The 16802-nt window shown below is 33.0% G+C and overlaps 1 protein-coding gene across 1 annotated transcript in view; it reads right to left on the bottom strand.

The window, feature by feature from the left end:
* The window catches only part of LOC150094940 (neprilysin-11-like), a 207126-nt gene that overhangs the window by 173724 nt on the left and 16600 nt on the right, over positions 1-16802 (bottom strand). Inside the window, exons 2-3 of the mRNA XM_090410851.1 lie at positions 6959-7039; positions 1137-1231 (exon numbers count right to left, since the gene is read on the bottom strand). Coding sequence (XP_090266977.1) covers positions 1137-1231; positions 6959-7008 — 145 coding nt within the window. The 5' untranslated portion in view covers positions 7009-7039. The remainder of the gene's footprint in view (positions 1-1136; positions 1232-6958; positions 7040-16802) is intronic.

The raw sequence follows: 16802 nt of genomic DNA, 5'->3' as shown, positions 1-16802 counted from the left end.
ACTGCTCCAATTCATTCCCAATGTAATAGTTTTATAAATATGGCTTGTGAATTATTAATTATATATTTAGTTTAATCCTTTATTCAAGTGTTAGCAAACAAAGTTTGTGCCTGAAGTATCTTCAGGACTAGGGTAACTCGTGGCAAAGGTGGACTAAGTTCTGATCACTTTCCTTAGTATCCCAAAATGCAAAGCACATCTCCTTGCAGACATGTATAATGCTATGAATTATGGGAAGGGTCACTACCCAGATCAGTTTCGACCTTTACTGAGGTCTCTTCAGTGAGAGCCAGACCCAGAGTCTTGTTAATATTAACAAGACTCAAGAGATGTGCTTTGCATTATGGGATACTACAGAAAGTGGCAAGGTGAACCTCTGAGTGGAACAACACAGAGTTTTTGGAGTTTGACCTGTACTTCAACATTCAATAAAGGTCAAAACCGGTTTGGGTAGTGGCCCTTCCCTTAATGCATAGCATTATACATGTCCACAAGGAGATGTGCTTTGCATTATGAGAGATACTAAGATGAGTGATGAGAACTTAGTCCACCTTTGTCATGAATTGTCATAGTCCTGATACTTCAGGCATAAACTTTGTTTGCTTACACTTGGAATAAAGGATTAAACTAAATATATAATTTATAGTCCAACCAAGTGGGAAAAAACTTTCAATGTCTTTCTCTAATTCAGAGTAATTTAATAATAAGGTGTGACACCTTTTGGCAACTGGCATATGGAAATATGAGTTCTGCATTGCTTCAATCTTGATATCATCTCTGGGTCGGCATCCCACTGAAGAGACCTCAATAACGGTCGAAATCAGTCTGGGTAGTGACCCTTCCCATAATGCATAGCATTATACATGTCTGCAAGAAGATGTGCTTTGCATTATGGGATACTAAGGAAAGTGATCAGAACTTAGTCCACCTTTGCCACGAGTTGCCCTAGTGTGAAGATACTTCAGGCGCAAACTTTGTTTGCTTGCACTTAGATAAAGGATTAAACTAAATATATAATTTATAGTCCAACCAAGTGGGAAAAAACTTCCAATATGGCTTTGTGAATGTCACAGACCAAAGAGTATTCTTGGTTTAAATTTTGTAAATGTTATTAACAGCTATTTTCATTTACTTACCAAGAAGGGTTAACACTAACAAAATGACAGCAATAATGATCATTATTACTAACACAGCCACTGAGATTTCTTTTCCTGGACACCTTAAATAGCATCTATGAGAAAAATATATTCATTTTACAATTGAAAATATCACAAATTCCTCAAAAATATATAACCTTTCAAGTTTTTTTTTTAAATTAAACATATTTAAATGAATAAATTATAATTAAACTTAAAATTACTATCAAAACTTTCTGCTAAATTTATTCTCTGACATTTTGAGTTCCATTCCAGTTGAGAGAAAGTGAACGTGCTAGCCAAAAAAGTTAAACAGAAAAATTTCTTAAACACTAAACCATACATGAGGAAATATTTACTCATGCCTATGGTTTCAATTTAGGATAAGATACTGCATGGGCTCTATTTAAACTGGATGATTTATTATTATTATTTTTTATTTATATGGCTGCCATCCACAAAAGGTTTTTTGTAAACCTACAGTCCATTTATACCATGGGTGGACTAAGTTAACCCAGTTGTAATGACCAAAAATGGAACTTCTAGTCACTTGAAGCCTCCAATAAACAGGGTCAGTGATCTCACACTGGATGATGAAATTTATCTCTGACCTAAAGGCAATCACAAACATCCATGCCCATGGTAGGATTCAGATCTGCAGTTTGTTGGTTGGAGAGTGGATACACTAACCACTCGGCCAACGAGGTTAGCAGGACTGCTGGAGTAACAGTAGTACTGTTATGGTAACAGAGTCCAAAACTTAAAAAGGAAACACATACATGCTAATTTAAAATGCACAGAAAAAAAAAAAGTAATAACTGCTGCCGTCTTGAAATGCAACAGTTAACAATAAAAAAACTTGTCTTCCTTTGTCCTACTTAAACCTCATTTAATCCCTTAAGTTTCTATCAATCTATTATGACAGACCATCATATTCATATGCATGCATGTTCATATTACACTAAGAAGTAGTTTCTTGAAAAATGTGAAACCAAATTGATTATAACTGATAAAGATTAAGCATAATGGAGTCAGGAGAGAAGAAAGTGGATGTGAGAGAGAATAGTCTAACTACTTTATTCTATTTACCAATGTTAAATAGTCTTACATTTCTGTTGATAGCATTAGATGTGGTAGGCACGACAGAGTAGGAACTCAGAAGTGTAAAGATAAAGTGTAAAACAAACCATGATGAAGTGATACAAATGCATGGCCTAGTTACTATTATTTGACAAATGGACTTCAAATTAAGTGCCGGTCTGTGCATCTAGAGTTATAATTAAGGTGGTAGAGAAGCTGGGCTAGGACAGGATTAGGTTGTCTTCTTTCTTCTTCTTCCTAACATGGAATTTAGGCCATGTGGCCTGTTCCAGTCTCATGCCATCTCTTTCTTGGTCTTCCGATTCTTCTTTTTCCACTTATTTTGTATCTGTATAATATTTTTGGTAGTCTGCTGTTGTCCATTCAATTTAAATGTTCTAGCCATTTTTGTTTATACTGTCTTATATAGTAATTAATTGGTTTTATTTTCAGGGATTGTAAGATTTCTTCATTTGTTTTGTGGTCCCACTTGGTATATCCAGCTGTTTTTCTGAGGAACTTCATTTCTGCTGTTTGAATTAGTTTTTCATCTTTCCTTTTCATGGACCATGTTTCGCTTCCGTATAGGATTAGGTTGTAACAGAAAAATTCTCTATGGGTAGCACAGGTCTGTTAAGGAGAGTCATGCTTTTATTTACATTTTGCTATGCTATTTCTGCTGTTATTTGTCATTTAAATAGATCACATTAAGAAGTAAAGTGCATTAAACTGAAGATATTAAAATCTGTTTGTACTTTTTGCAGATGTTATATACTTACATAAATCAGTCACAAAACTTCATGACTCTGCTAAACTGATTTGGTGTAAAAAATCATCAATAAAAAAAACGAAAAAAAAAAAAAAACAGAAAATAGGCAGGAACATGGGAATCATTAACTGGATTGGTAAACCTACAAGTAAAATATTTCAGCTATTTAGATACAATTTTTGGGGAAGATTGCACATTAAATATGGAAATAGATACTATAATAAGATAAGAAAAGCTGGCCCAGAGGAAGACAAGATCTAGGAAGTATGATGTAAATAGCTGGCCTGGTGGCTGAGTAGTTATGAGTGTCTTTGGAGGGAGAAGATGAATTTCATCACCCAATATGAGAACTCTGCTCCACTTTTGGTCTCTAGACCAAACATGGAACTTTTCAAACACGGTTTCTGGACTATAAAAAATAAATACAAAAATCAAATAAAATTTAAAAAATGATAAAAATCTTTAGCCTGCACACAGTATTAATGCCATATATGTGTAACATTTTGGAGATAGGAACAAAATTAGTAATGCCTTAGAACAGCGCTTCCCAAACTGTGGGCCGCGGCCCCCTTGGGGGCCGTAGGTTTTGTTGAGGGGGCCGTGAAATAATGAAAACAAATTTAAATGTTTTAAGACTAAGTAGATTTTTTTTATTTTAAAAGAAACGTATTTAACTTTTATTATTTATTATTTCTTTTTTGTTATTTTTTATATTTTAATGGAAAATTTCACACATTGGTGTTGGTTCATAAACTTTGCTTTCTGCGTATTTCGGCGCTTAATGAATATTAGTAAATATTGCTTATTCATATGCTTCATTTCAAAGCAGTGGTTAATTGTATTTACTTCGAATGCTCTCCAGGGAAGCTCCAAATCTTCCTGTCCCTTTCATCAGGCGTTCGTAATCAGGGACTGTTGATATTGACTTTATATACATATCAAAACTTGTTTTATATTATCACTGTCATCCGAGCTAGTTTTCTGTTGCCAATAAAAGTTTCGCATATACTCCACACATGAAAAAAGCTTAAACAAGTTCATGTGGGGAGATAGTAACTCGCTTGCAGTGGTAAACAACACCCCTCCCTAACAGCCACTATATTGTTGCAGAGGCAATAAAAACAAGTACTTTTATTATGCCAGCGAATAAGGTATGAGCAGTCTGTGTAATATATTTCTCAACAAATAGTGCAATTAGAGACAACTGGGATAAAAACACACTAACTAATGAATCACATGTCCCCTCATACAGAAACTATGCTGTATATATAGACTGAAACAAAACCATGTGTTGCATGGGCAAACACAGTATCTAACTAAAAACTATTGTTATTAATTAGATGTGTGCGAGTTCGATTTCCCAAGGCAGCAATAAAATTCAACCGAACGTGTTAAAATTGTAAACGTGTTAAAATTCGTAAAAGTGTTAAAACTAAGTAATATATATGCATAATGAATGTTATGGCAGTTTCACATATGGAATTCGGTTGAAGAGAGTTAGCATTTCAACGCGATTGTCAGCTATGCTTTTATCTTTCGGTTGCGCGATCTTTTGTTAATACAGCACCAATCATATGCACGTTTTAATAACCTGCCTTTGCTGTCTGTTTCGGATTAGGCTTAATTACCCTAAAGGGAGAAAAATCACAAAATATAAAAATATTCCTGGTTCGGGGATTCTCTTATTCAGGTAATATTCACTAATTTCATGTTATCAGTCTGTGGTGTACCAGTATCGGTAAGTGGTGATATTATTTGATCTATTCTACATTAAAACATTTCACCCTGAGATGGATAAGTGGCTGATAAAAAAATTAAAAAAAATCCCGCAAACATTCATGAGAAAAAGAAACAGACTCGGGGGGGAAAAAAAAAAAAAAACAGTATATTTTACCAGAACAGCCTGCATCGTCCTCAGAACCAATGGTAAGAGGCAAAAAATGTAACATATGCATTTGATTTTTGCAATATTCGCTGAGTATGTTTTGTATTGAATATAAATATAATAAATATTATAATAATATATCTCTCTATTACGATTTTTTTCGAGGGGGGCCGTGAAATATTTTAATTTTTGCAAAGGGGGCCCTAACATCCAGAAGTTTGGGAAGCACTGCCTTAGAAGACCAAAATGTAAGGTTTAACAATATTATGGAAACCTGGCAGAGCAGACTTATGAAAAAAATTGTTGACAAGAAGCAAGCTAGTAATAATGTAATCATAACTGCACAGTATGTGTATCAGCAAATTGTGTATGGAGGAACAGTATACAGGAAGAGGAAAGTTACTGGGGCCATTATTGTTTAAGTGGTATGTTAATAATAAGAGGCTTAAATGGGTGAGTGCAATGTTTGCAGAATGATTTTTATATCAGTTCCATACACAAGAGGTAGAAAAATTTATACCACATCAGAGCTGTGCATGAGTGCAGGTGAGGGCTGAGAAAGAAGAAGAAATTGTTGACACTTTTTTTGAAGAGTTGGAGGACGTAACTGTTGGGAAACATTTCATAAAGGTAGATGGAATAAAAGAAGAGAAGCAAATTCAGTGAGAAAGGGATCAATCCCATCTGATCTTCCTTTTCATTTTAGGCTTAGAGGCTCTCATGGCCAAGAAACCTGATCAAAGGATGGTTAATCATATCCATACTACCTGCTATGTTATAAAATGCAAGTATATGGGAGGAAAACCCTGCCTCAATATGAGAACATCTAACTTACCTTCACTTGAAAAGCCAAGATAAAGTTTCTTGCATCTCCTAGACAGAATTCAAACTCGGGTCGGGTCTTTCCAACCAAAGGGCATTATTGATGTTGGGCTACAGAGGAAAGCTATGTGTATCACCTAAATGTAAACAGCATTCTAATGATAGGCAGAGAGATTTGTACAGAATTGGTAGATATGGGTGAAAAGGAGCAACTTGAGTAGAAAAGAATGCCTAGTTTCTTAGAAGCTGGAGGTAAGAGAGAGAGAGAGAGAGAGATATCTAATCCTATCTGGTGATTTGTGTGTTACTGAGATAAAGATTGATGGAGATTTTCAAATGTCTGCTACAAGCCTGAAAAGGTGGGTCTTGTATGCTACAGATTTCAGCACACTGCTAGAGATCTGCTCTAGAAGGGATGATACAATCGAGAGTTATCAGTCATTGAGGAACATGCACCACTTTAATGCACAAGAGGTTTTCATAGAGTAGAGAAGACAAAACAAGAGACCATACTTGAAAGTTGTATAAGGAGAGCATGGACAAGAGAGTGGGGAACAGGTTTTATGCTTGAAGGCTGATAAACAAGTAAATACATTCTCTGAGTGTGTGGAAAGTTTGAGTTTCAGGCATGGTTTGATGAGCAGTATCAGATGTAAGAACCCACATGAATTTTTTTCGCTCCATGGAAGTTAAGAGATAATGATAATAATAATAAGGTTTGAAAGAAAAACTCTATAAAATATATATTAAAGATAATATGAAATTGATCTACAGTATGCATCAATTAAATGACCACCTAGAATGTGATTTTTCTATCTTATCAGCCTTAAGAGGACTAAATGTTATGTGAATTAATGTATCATTGAAATACAGAATTCTGAAAAAAATTCTTCTTCCCTACCAACCTGATTTCTTATTTAATGCAAATAAAGAAATGAAATAATTTATTCTAGACCCTGTTTGGCACAGGGTCTAGAATAAATGTTTGGTGTATGTGGATAAAATTTATATGGCTAAATTGATTCTATGTGGCTAATTCTCACATACATTTTAATAACGATAAAACCTGTCAAGATTCTAGAAAGTTCTACACATTTTTATCTACACTTTTATTAGCTATATTTACATATAGCTAATAAAAGTGAGATAGGATTTAGAGTTTTAATAACAGGCTAAATTTGCTATTAAAATAATAAATAACTTTATATATAAAATTCAAATGAAATCCAAATTTTAATGGACATTCATTAAAAATATTTACTTCACCTTTCATAAAATCTATGCCCATAATAAGTCCTGAAGTCAGAATCGGCCATAAGTATTTTGGCAAGTACAGGTCTTACAGGTCTGCAATAGTCAAATATTTTATAATTTTAAAAATGATGAAAAAAGAAGTTCTCAAATAACAACGAAAGAATATAGTAATTTGCTTTCAAAAATATGTAAATGCTATGTTCATTGTAAAATAAACTTTTATCTTTTCTTTTTTTTGTGGTTCCCACCCACAAAACATTATTAATAAACCTACAGTATATTGGTACTATGGACGAGATAAGAATCTCTCTCCTCATTTCTATCAATTTTATATATTTTTTTGTAATTTTTTATTTATTTTTACTTAGTCAGGAAATCCTACTCTAGAGACCAAATATGGAACTTGTACAAGCCATATCAGGCCTCAAATAAGTGGGGGTTCACACCAGATGATGATATTCATCTCCCACCTAAAGACAATCACAAATATCCATGCCCACAGCAGGATTTGAACTTGTGACCTGTTGGTTGAAAAGTAAGTATGCTAACCATTCAGCCAACCAGGCCAGCAAAATTGCTAAAATATATACATTCATTACTATATAATGAAAAGTGAAAAACTAAAGAATGGATATAATGCATTTTGAAATGTCAGTTCAGAACTGTGAAAGATCTCTCTCTCTGCAATCTAGATAACTGATTGAAATCTAGCAATAATAAAAAGAGACCTGTACAGGTCAATGTTATCGACTAAGACTTTCCACTTTCCACTGGCCTATATTAGGGTTAGTGGAACTTGTTCTGATTAAAAGAGTTACACAATGTTACATGATTTTGTTGTCATATTCTAAAAACACTATTTACAATGTCAAGCATGGCAGTTTTGGAAGGGAGTAGTGTGGAAGAAAAGATAAAAGCCATAATGTTTTTGAACCTATGTGTTACATTCAATTATAAAAATTATAGCAGTTTTTAATGAATAAATACTGGCTGAGAATCTGAGATATTCTCATGCCTGGGCAGGAATCTAAAGGCACTAAAAAAAAAAAAAATATATATATATATATATATATATATATTATTATTATTATTATTATTATTTGACACCTCCAGGGAGTCCAAAGACTCATCGAGGGAGAGTATGCTAACAGCATCGAATGATTGGTCCCTTTCCAACTACTAACCGCTCAAACTTACTTAACTGAGCCATTAGTAGCAGAGGCTCTACCAATTGACCAACTTTTGCTGGAAAATATATATATAGATATGATATGGAGCTATTTAAAAGGTTAGGCACAATATAATTTTATTGTACAAATACTACATATGACAAGGAAAAAACAAATTTGTATTTGTAAGAAACTTAAAAATTTGCAATTACTTAACAGAATAAAACAAGAACAGTTTAAAAAAATATGAAAAAGCTAAATGTTTCTCAGTGTTATACACTAGCATTCAGAAAGTAGAACAATACACAAGTACAATAAAATTAAGGTATATAATTATTTTGAAATATAAAGTAACTCCCCCCCCCTCGTCACAGGAAAAAAAAAAAAAAAAAAAATATATATATATATATATATAAAGATAAGCCGAAATTTACACGATGCTTTGAATAATGTTGTAAATTTAAAGGAATTACTATTAAGTACCATTTCATATGGTGGCTAACCGACAGTAGCACCTAGTCCTGACATTCCTTTTTTTTTTTTTTTTTGGAAACAGACAAAATCCATATGTTCTTCATACCTCACTCCAGAAGTTTAACCATTTTGCTAAAAGTAATTAAGATCACATGGAAATTATTTGAGAAGGAAGAGATTAGATGTGTACTTTGTCTTTGGCAAGAATACAAAGGAAAGAAGTACATATTATTATTATTTATTATCACGTGACGCTCCAAGGAGTCCAAAGACTCATCGAGGGCACTTACTCTCTTACTCTACAACTTTCTTTCTCCACCACTGAATTCACCAACTACCATCATCACGGAGAGCAGATACGCTAACCACTTGGTTAGCGTATCTGCTCGATGCCACCAAAACTCAGCCCTGTCTGAACTCTTGCAAGAAAAAGCTTGCATCTGTCTCCCTTAAATTAAGAGAAGGTAAAAATTGAATTTTTTATGAATATAAGACGCTTCTTCAGAAATACCTTTGGCAAATGGAACAGCTATCAGATTTATTTTCTTGTCTGGGCACATAGTTACACAGTACTGTATTTTCTTAATGATGGATAAGCTCTAGCAATTTAAAGGTTCAGTTTGCATGTATCAGTTTATTGTGGCAATCACCTTATTGTGATAGTGATTTGCGGTACCAATAGGTTTTCGTTTGAACAAAAAACATGGGCTCAGTGGGCAAGGGTTTCAATGATATCAAGTGTCTAGCTAGATGAAGATATCTTTTAGTAAAGTAAACACATACTGTTGTAAATGTTAAAACATAATTATTTATCAGAACAGCCCAACTGACTATTTTATTGTTTCTTAATAGTTTCTATAGTGTTTTAGCTCTCAAGAAACTAATGTTACATTAGAGAAATATCAGTTAAAATGAATCCAATTTTTTTTATTTTAACTATTTATATTTTGTTCCATTAAGTTGACTGTGATAATGTTACAGCAGTCAGTGCATAAACCTAAAATCCAAAAGTTTCCAATATGAGCCATTTGTCACACAGTATATATTACAGTAATCACATTAATTCATCACTTTGTCTAGTGTGTCAGGCATCATAGCTTTACCAGCAGACTGCATTCTGTAATTCCTCAAGCAGGAAAAGGACATAAAATGCTAGTTCTGGCGTACATCCAACTGGAACCAGAAAACCTGTTGAGAAAAGTTATCTGTAACACAGACAGCAACCAGTGTTTCAACATAACTATCTTCTGGTTATCCAATGCTTTCCCCACAGCATATCTAGCCTCCAAAAATATTTATGCTCCTTGTTAAACTGCATAATATTGGTATTACAAAGTTCCCACACAATAACAATTGACCATGTTAATTGTTATTGTGTGAGAACGCATGTGTTTCTGTAATTATGAATAATTATAGAAACACATTAGCATGTTAAAGAACTTACTTTAATTAGATTAAAATAAAATTGGAATTTTGAACAATTATATCATTACCCTCAGGAATATTTATATACACTGGATCACAAGGTACATCAGTCAGAAAGGCCTGCTTTTCATTACAGAAAAGTAGCTCTTTCTAATCATGAACTTCAAACATGCCACCCAATAGAATGGAAAGACAGCCAGTCCTTACATCAGACCAAAAATGGGTATGAATGTAATTAGATAGTGACACACACACACGTATATATTATCAAAAAGGCTGATTTGTCACAGTGATGTCACTCAGATGATATTATATATATTAAGAAAGTTTCCTTTTTGAAATTCTCCTACTTCTTATTAGCATGAAAGTGCTGGGAGAAGGGGGGGGGGAAATATATATATATATATATATATATATATATATATATATATATATATAATATGCATAAAACATGTTAATACAGCCTGTAAGTGTCTCTGGAAGAACTGTGGAAATTAACTGTGGGTTTCAGAAATGAGGAACTACTTGCCATTCTTTCAAATAATAGAGACATGGTGGTATTTATTTTATTTATACAACTTCCCACTCACAAAAGATTATAAACCTATAGTATATTAGTAGCATGGATGGACTAAGGAGTTTTAGTTTTCTTTTTTTATTCATTTTATATGCTAGCATGGCTGGCTGAGTGATTAGCATATCTGCTCTCCCGCCAAAATGCTGCAAGTTTGAATCCTGCTGCGATTGTCTGTGGAAATACTAGTGGTGGTAGATAGTGTAGTTGCGGTCGGTCGGTTGGTGGAGACAGTTGTAGAGCAGGTGCCCTCCCTCGATGAGTCTATGGACTCCCTGGAGGTGTCAAATACTAATATAGTTTTTATTTTATTTTATTTTTTCATGATCTGGAAACCCTACTCTAGACCAAACAGGGAACTTTTTCAAGACATTTCAGGTTTCTCATAAGCTGGGTAGTTATTTCACTGGATAAAATTCATCTCCCACCTGCAGCAGGATTCAAATCCACAGCCTGCTGAATGGAGAGCAGGTATGCTAACACTTGGAACCAAGGCTAGAAATTATGATAACAATAATAACTAGCTACAAGTCTCATACAAAAAAGGCATGCCACTATTTTTATTACAATAAAACTATAATTGGGTGAAGTGATTTTCTGTCTATCATTTGCATATGTAAGAGGGGAAGAGTTGCCTATTTGCTGAGGAAAAAGCCTTCGTTATTAGGAGATAAAAACCATGCTATCTGGCTACTTCCCAAGTCAAAATTACATGTCATCTCTAACTGGACTAGATGTAAAGGTAGTTGCTTCATTTATAAACATCTTACTAATGGTACTACTGAATTTATCTTAAAACATATCTTGCCTTCTCATCATGAGCATTAAGTGTTTGTCCTATAATAATCTCCTAATCCATGCCAGCCATTGAAATTGGATGATTATTACTTTGTACTGATTAAGATAATTTGCCTGTACAGTTAATAATCTTCCTCCTTGTTGGACCCACGATTCCAGTCCAGATCTATAACAATAACCAAGTATTGCTTCACCCTATTTGTCTCTGCCTGATGCTGAATAGACAAGCCTATTGCCTTGTAGTACTCATATCACTATGTCCTTTGTGATGAATCACAACCCAGATTTGATTTAATTTCCCTGCTATCATTAATAATATCTTATTCTCTCTGTCTTCCTTAAATGTACTTTAACTGGAATGCATGATAAGCCTACCCTACCGCATCTCCTGATGAGAACTCTAAAACTTAATTCTCTCACACAGCATCATTACATCAATAAATAACAGTGTCCCACTTATGGGCTATGCTGGGAGTATTACACTTTTATACATATACCCTCAGTTGTCTTGTCCTGTCAGATGTCATCTCCTTCCAGGAGGTTGACTACCATGAGCTTCCACCATGTACGGTTTTGTGCTTCTCTTTTGCATTCTTCATAGGACAAAAAGGTCCAGTCCTTAATATTTCCCATCCAATCTGTTCTTTGTCTTCCTCTTCTTCTTTTTCCTTGTATCATTCCTTCTAGAAGTGTTTTTTGTAGGGATTCATGCCTTAGTATGTGACCAAGGTAGGTGGTTTTCAACAGATTCCTATCTTCTCCAATCATCTCTAATATTTCTAAATTAGTTTTTTTTGGCAGTCCATGGGACTCTAAGAATTCTTCTGAGGATCCACATCTCAAAGGCTTTTAGTTTATTTTCACAATATTTTGATATTGTACAGGTTTCTATTTGATATAGCAGTGTTGGCCAAACGTAGCATTTGGACAGCCTAATTCTTGTTTCCCTTGAGATCAGAATGTTTTTCATGCTAATGAAGGTTGATCTAGCAATTTCTATTCTTCTTAATATTTCCTTATCACACTTCCCATTCTCTGTAATTAGTTGACCCAAATATATATAAACAAATATTTTATCTATTTGATCTAAAGTATTTCTTCTGATCTTAATATTTATATAGAGTATTTTCCCTTTTTCTCTTGTTACCAGCATGGGTTTGGTTTTTTCTGAAGTTGAAATTAAGTCCATATTTTTCACTTAGCTTCAGCATCTCTTCTAGTAGGTTTGAAGATTTTTTTATTTTTATTTTATTTTCAGCTAGCTGTACTGTATCATCTGCATATCTTAAGTTGTTTATATTCCTGCCTTGTATGCTGACTCCTTTAAATTCTTCTAATTGCTGGAAGATATTTTCAGTATAGAGGTTAAATAATCAGACAAGAACACAGCCTTATCTGACACCCTTCTACACTGGGAATTCCTGCGAGATTTCTCCTGATAATTTTATTGAGGCAGTTTGCTCCCAATATAGATTTATCAATAATCTGGTATCTTTACCATTTACTCCTAAATTTCTGAAGCATTTGATTAGTTGTTCATGTTGTATATTGTCAAAGGCCTTTGTGTAGTCAATAAAACATAAGTAGACTTCTTTCTGCTTCTCCTTATCAAAAAAGCTGATTTGTCACAGTGATGTCACTCAGATGATATTATATATATATATTAAGAAAGTTTCCTTTTTGAAATTCGTCCACTTCTTATTAGCATGAAAGCGCTGGATACCTCATTTTTTTTTTTCATTCATTTTTATACATTCATTTTTTTTAATCTGCTGACCATGTGGTTTTTTAACGTCTTATATACTATCAGTTTTACCATAAAACCTTTAATAACGAAACCCAAAATAAAGTTGCTTAAAATTTAAATATTATTAAATTAAATTATTCATTCATACTAATTAGACAGTAACACACACACATTAATAAATTATCAAAAAAGTTGATTTGTGATGATATATTTATATCATGAATAAAGAAATTTAAAAAAAGGTCAGAAACTGACATAAAAGAAACACGTAATGCTAACTCACCAAAGAGGGTAAAAAAAACACACACACAAAAGACTATTTAGTCAAGCAAGATTTGGCATCTGTCGTAGACACGAGAGTATGAAATCACAAATTATGAGAGCATTGAACGGAACGCACACTTTGCATTGTGACAAATCAAACAATCTTCATTTCGAAATATCCTTGACTGCGTCAAATGGCATTTTAACTGGAATTGCACTACTATGTTAAAAACAATCATCAAAGAGGACGACCTTGACATATGTGCACTTTACTACTGAAAGCCGATATTAAAACACGTCACTTATGCCGAGGAGCAAAAGTAATCATTACACGTGACTGCTTTGAGGGCCGACATTTTATTATTTGAATTATACATTTCTGACATTTCTCTAAATTTTCAACAAAGGGTTCGCGATCTGTTTTCAGAATATGAAGAAATTAAATAGTAAGCATCTATAAAATATTAAAAAGTTTTGAATAGCCAATAAGAAAACATCCTGATAAAGTACAGATGGAGGAAAACCATCCTTAGTTCCACGAAGTGAAAGGGAAGGATATCCTCAGGTGCTGTTAAACCTTACAGAAAACAATTATTAATAATAACGTTCATTTAATTTCGGGAGAACTCCAATTTTTGGGTTATAGCACTTATCGCCGAATATGTTAAAGCAAAGCAGATCCATTCGGTCTTTTCATATGAAGCAATGTCAAGGTCGTTCTCTTATACAGGAAATGAAAAGACTTAAAGTTGATGTGATGGAAATTAGTGAAACCAAGATCGCCTAACTCAGGGAAACTAGGTAAAGATGACTTTACATTTATGTATTCTGGTGGAGAGAAGCATGAATATGGAGGGGAGGGGGGGATTTGTGAATAAGAAAGGCATCTTTAAATCTATAATGGGTTTGTGGACCATAAATGAAAAGAATGATACAATGACAAAGAAATTGAAGATTTTTTTTTATAATAAATTACAAAAATCTATAGAATATGTTAAATCAAATGCGATACTCATAGTGATGCTTATCTTGAATGCAAAGGTTGGCGAAGAGGAAGAAAATCCGGTTGTTGGAAAATTTGGACTAGGTGAAAGAAATGAAAGAGGCAAGCGATTGATACAATTCTGAATTCAAAAGGACTTACGCATAATTAATACTTTCTTTCAACATCCAAAGCACAGACTATATACTTGGACAAACCATGATAACTCTATAAATGGATCTAAATGGATCTTTTATACTTTGTATAAAAGATCCATTTAGATCTTTTATACAAAGATTATAGTTGAAGTTTTTCTCTTTATTTGTTAGAGCTTGGATTGATGTATGGATTTTCTTTACTATTGTGTTTGTTGTCAAAATTTAGAAGTGCAATATATGAGCCAGTCAATGAAATTATTTCAAAAATTAAATACAGTAAGAAAAACCCTGGATGACAGAATCACTATTAGAACTTATGAATGAAAGAAAAAAGAAAAACACACCACAATATAACATACTCAGTAAAATGATTAAAAAAAATGAACGCAAGAAGGCTAAAGACAAGTGAATAAATGGAAAATGTAAAGAAATAGAGGATTTAGACAACAAGCACAATAGTAAAGAAAATTCATACATCAATCCAAGCTCTAACAAATAAAAAGAAAAACTTCAACTATAATCTTTGTATAAAAGATCTAAATGGAAAATTACAACTAGAAAAGCATGATATCATGAAAAGATGGAAAGAATATGGAAAAGAACTGTTTGACTCTGATCGCACAGAGGCACCAGATATACAAAATATGGATGATGAACCAATTCCATATAAATAAATAGAATGTGTTATAAGCCAAATGGGAAAAGACAAAACACCAGCCCTGATCAGACCCCTGTCGAATTATTATGAAATTAAATGAAAAGACAATTAATGATCTAAAAATATACTTTCAATAATATATATACTGGATATATCCCAGATGATCTAAGAAAATCCATCTTTGTATATCCAAAACTACAAGAACTTTTGAATGTTCAGAATATAGATTAATAAATTTAATAAACCATGTTAAGAAAATATTAATGAGAATAATCCTAGAAATAATAAAAGGCATTTTGTCAATATAAATAGATGACACTCAACCAGGTTTAAAAAAAAAAGACAAAGGTACAAGAGAAGGAATTTTCAATTTGAAAATATTATGCAAAAGAAGCCTCGATAACCAGAAAAGCATAGAACTTTGCTTCATTTGATTCAATAGATAAAAAAAATTAATATATATCCTACAGAATAATAGTCTAAAAGGAAAAGATCTACGCATAATTATAAACATATATTGGAGAATCAAATAGCCTCAATAAGATACAGAGATGAATATTTTGACAGCTTTGAAATCAAAAAGGAGTAAGACAAGGATGTGTCTTATCACCTTTATTGTACAATACATATAGTGAACAAGTTTTTAAAGATATTGCAATGGTGTAAAAGTAGGGATAAGAACTTCAACAACTTTAGATATGCAGATAACACGGTCCTTATTGCAGAATCCGAAGATGATCTTCAAAATTTAGTCACAGAAATTTACAAGAAGCTTAGGCATGGGATTAATTATCAACCTGAAGAAAACAAAATGCATGATCATATCGAAAAAAACTAACAAATAAGAAACTAAATATAACTGTTAACCAAAAGAAAATTGAACAGGTTAAATCTTTTCTATATCTGGGACAAATGTTTACAGAAGGAGGAAATTCCCTTAAAGAAATTAAAAAAAAAAAGAATAGAGATAGCAAGAAAAACCTTCATTGATATGAAAATTGTTCTTGCATTCAGAGAATTCAGTATAGACATTATCATAGACACAAGAATAAGATTAATAAAACATTATATCTGGTCAAGACTTCTATACAATAGTGAAATTTGGACTCTAAATAAAGAAGCAGAGAAAAAAAATAGAAACTTTTGAAATGTGGACCATCGGAAGAATGCTGAAAATATCATGGACAGAGAAAATGAAAAATGAAGAAGTTTTAAAGAAAGCAAAAATGAAAGAACAAAGAAACTTAAATATATTGAACATCTAATTAGACAAAAAAAAAAAAAGGCATTCAGAAACTAATATTAGAAGGGAAACTGGAGGGAAAGATAGACCCAGGAGAATGTGGTTTGAAGACACTAAGGACCGGACTCGCCTGATTTACAACAAATGTTCCAGAGCAGCAAAAGAAAGAAAAAAGTTCCGTGACACGGTTTCCAACTACATTCTAGGAGATGACACTTGAAGAAGATATACTCAGTAAATTTAATTTAGACTATATATACACACACACACACACATACACTCATGTTTATAGAAACCACATCATCACCTGCTGTAACTATGTTTTTGTAATTAAATTCGAATGCCTATTTGAAAAGAGATAATA

This window comes from Typopeltis vanoorti, chromosome 21 (genome assembly GCF_054136105.1).
Source record: "Typopeltis vanoorti isolate ZY-2024b chromosome 21, IOZ_Tvanoo_1.0, whole genome shotgun sequence".
NCBI classification, from domain to species: domain Eukaryota; kingdom Metazoa; phylum Arthropoda; class Arachnida; order Uropygi; family Thelyphonidae; genus Typopeltis; species Typopeltis vanoorti.
This window is presented reverse-complemented; position numbering and strand designations above follow the sequence as displayed.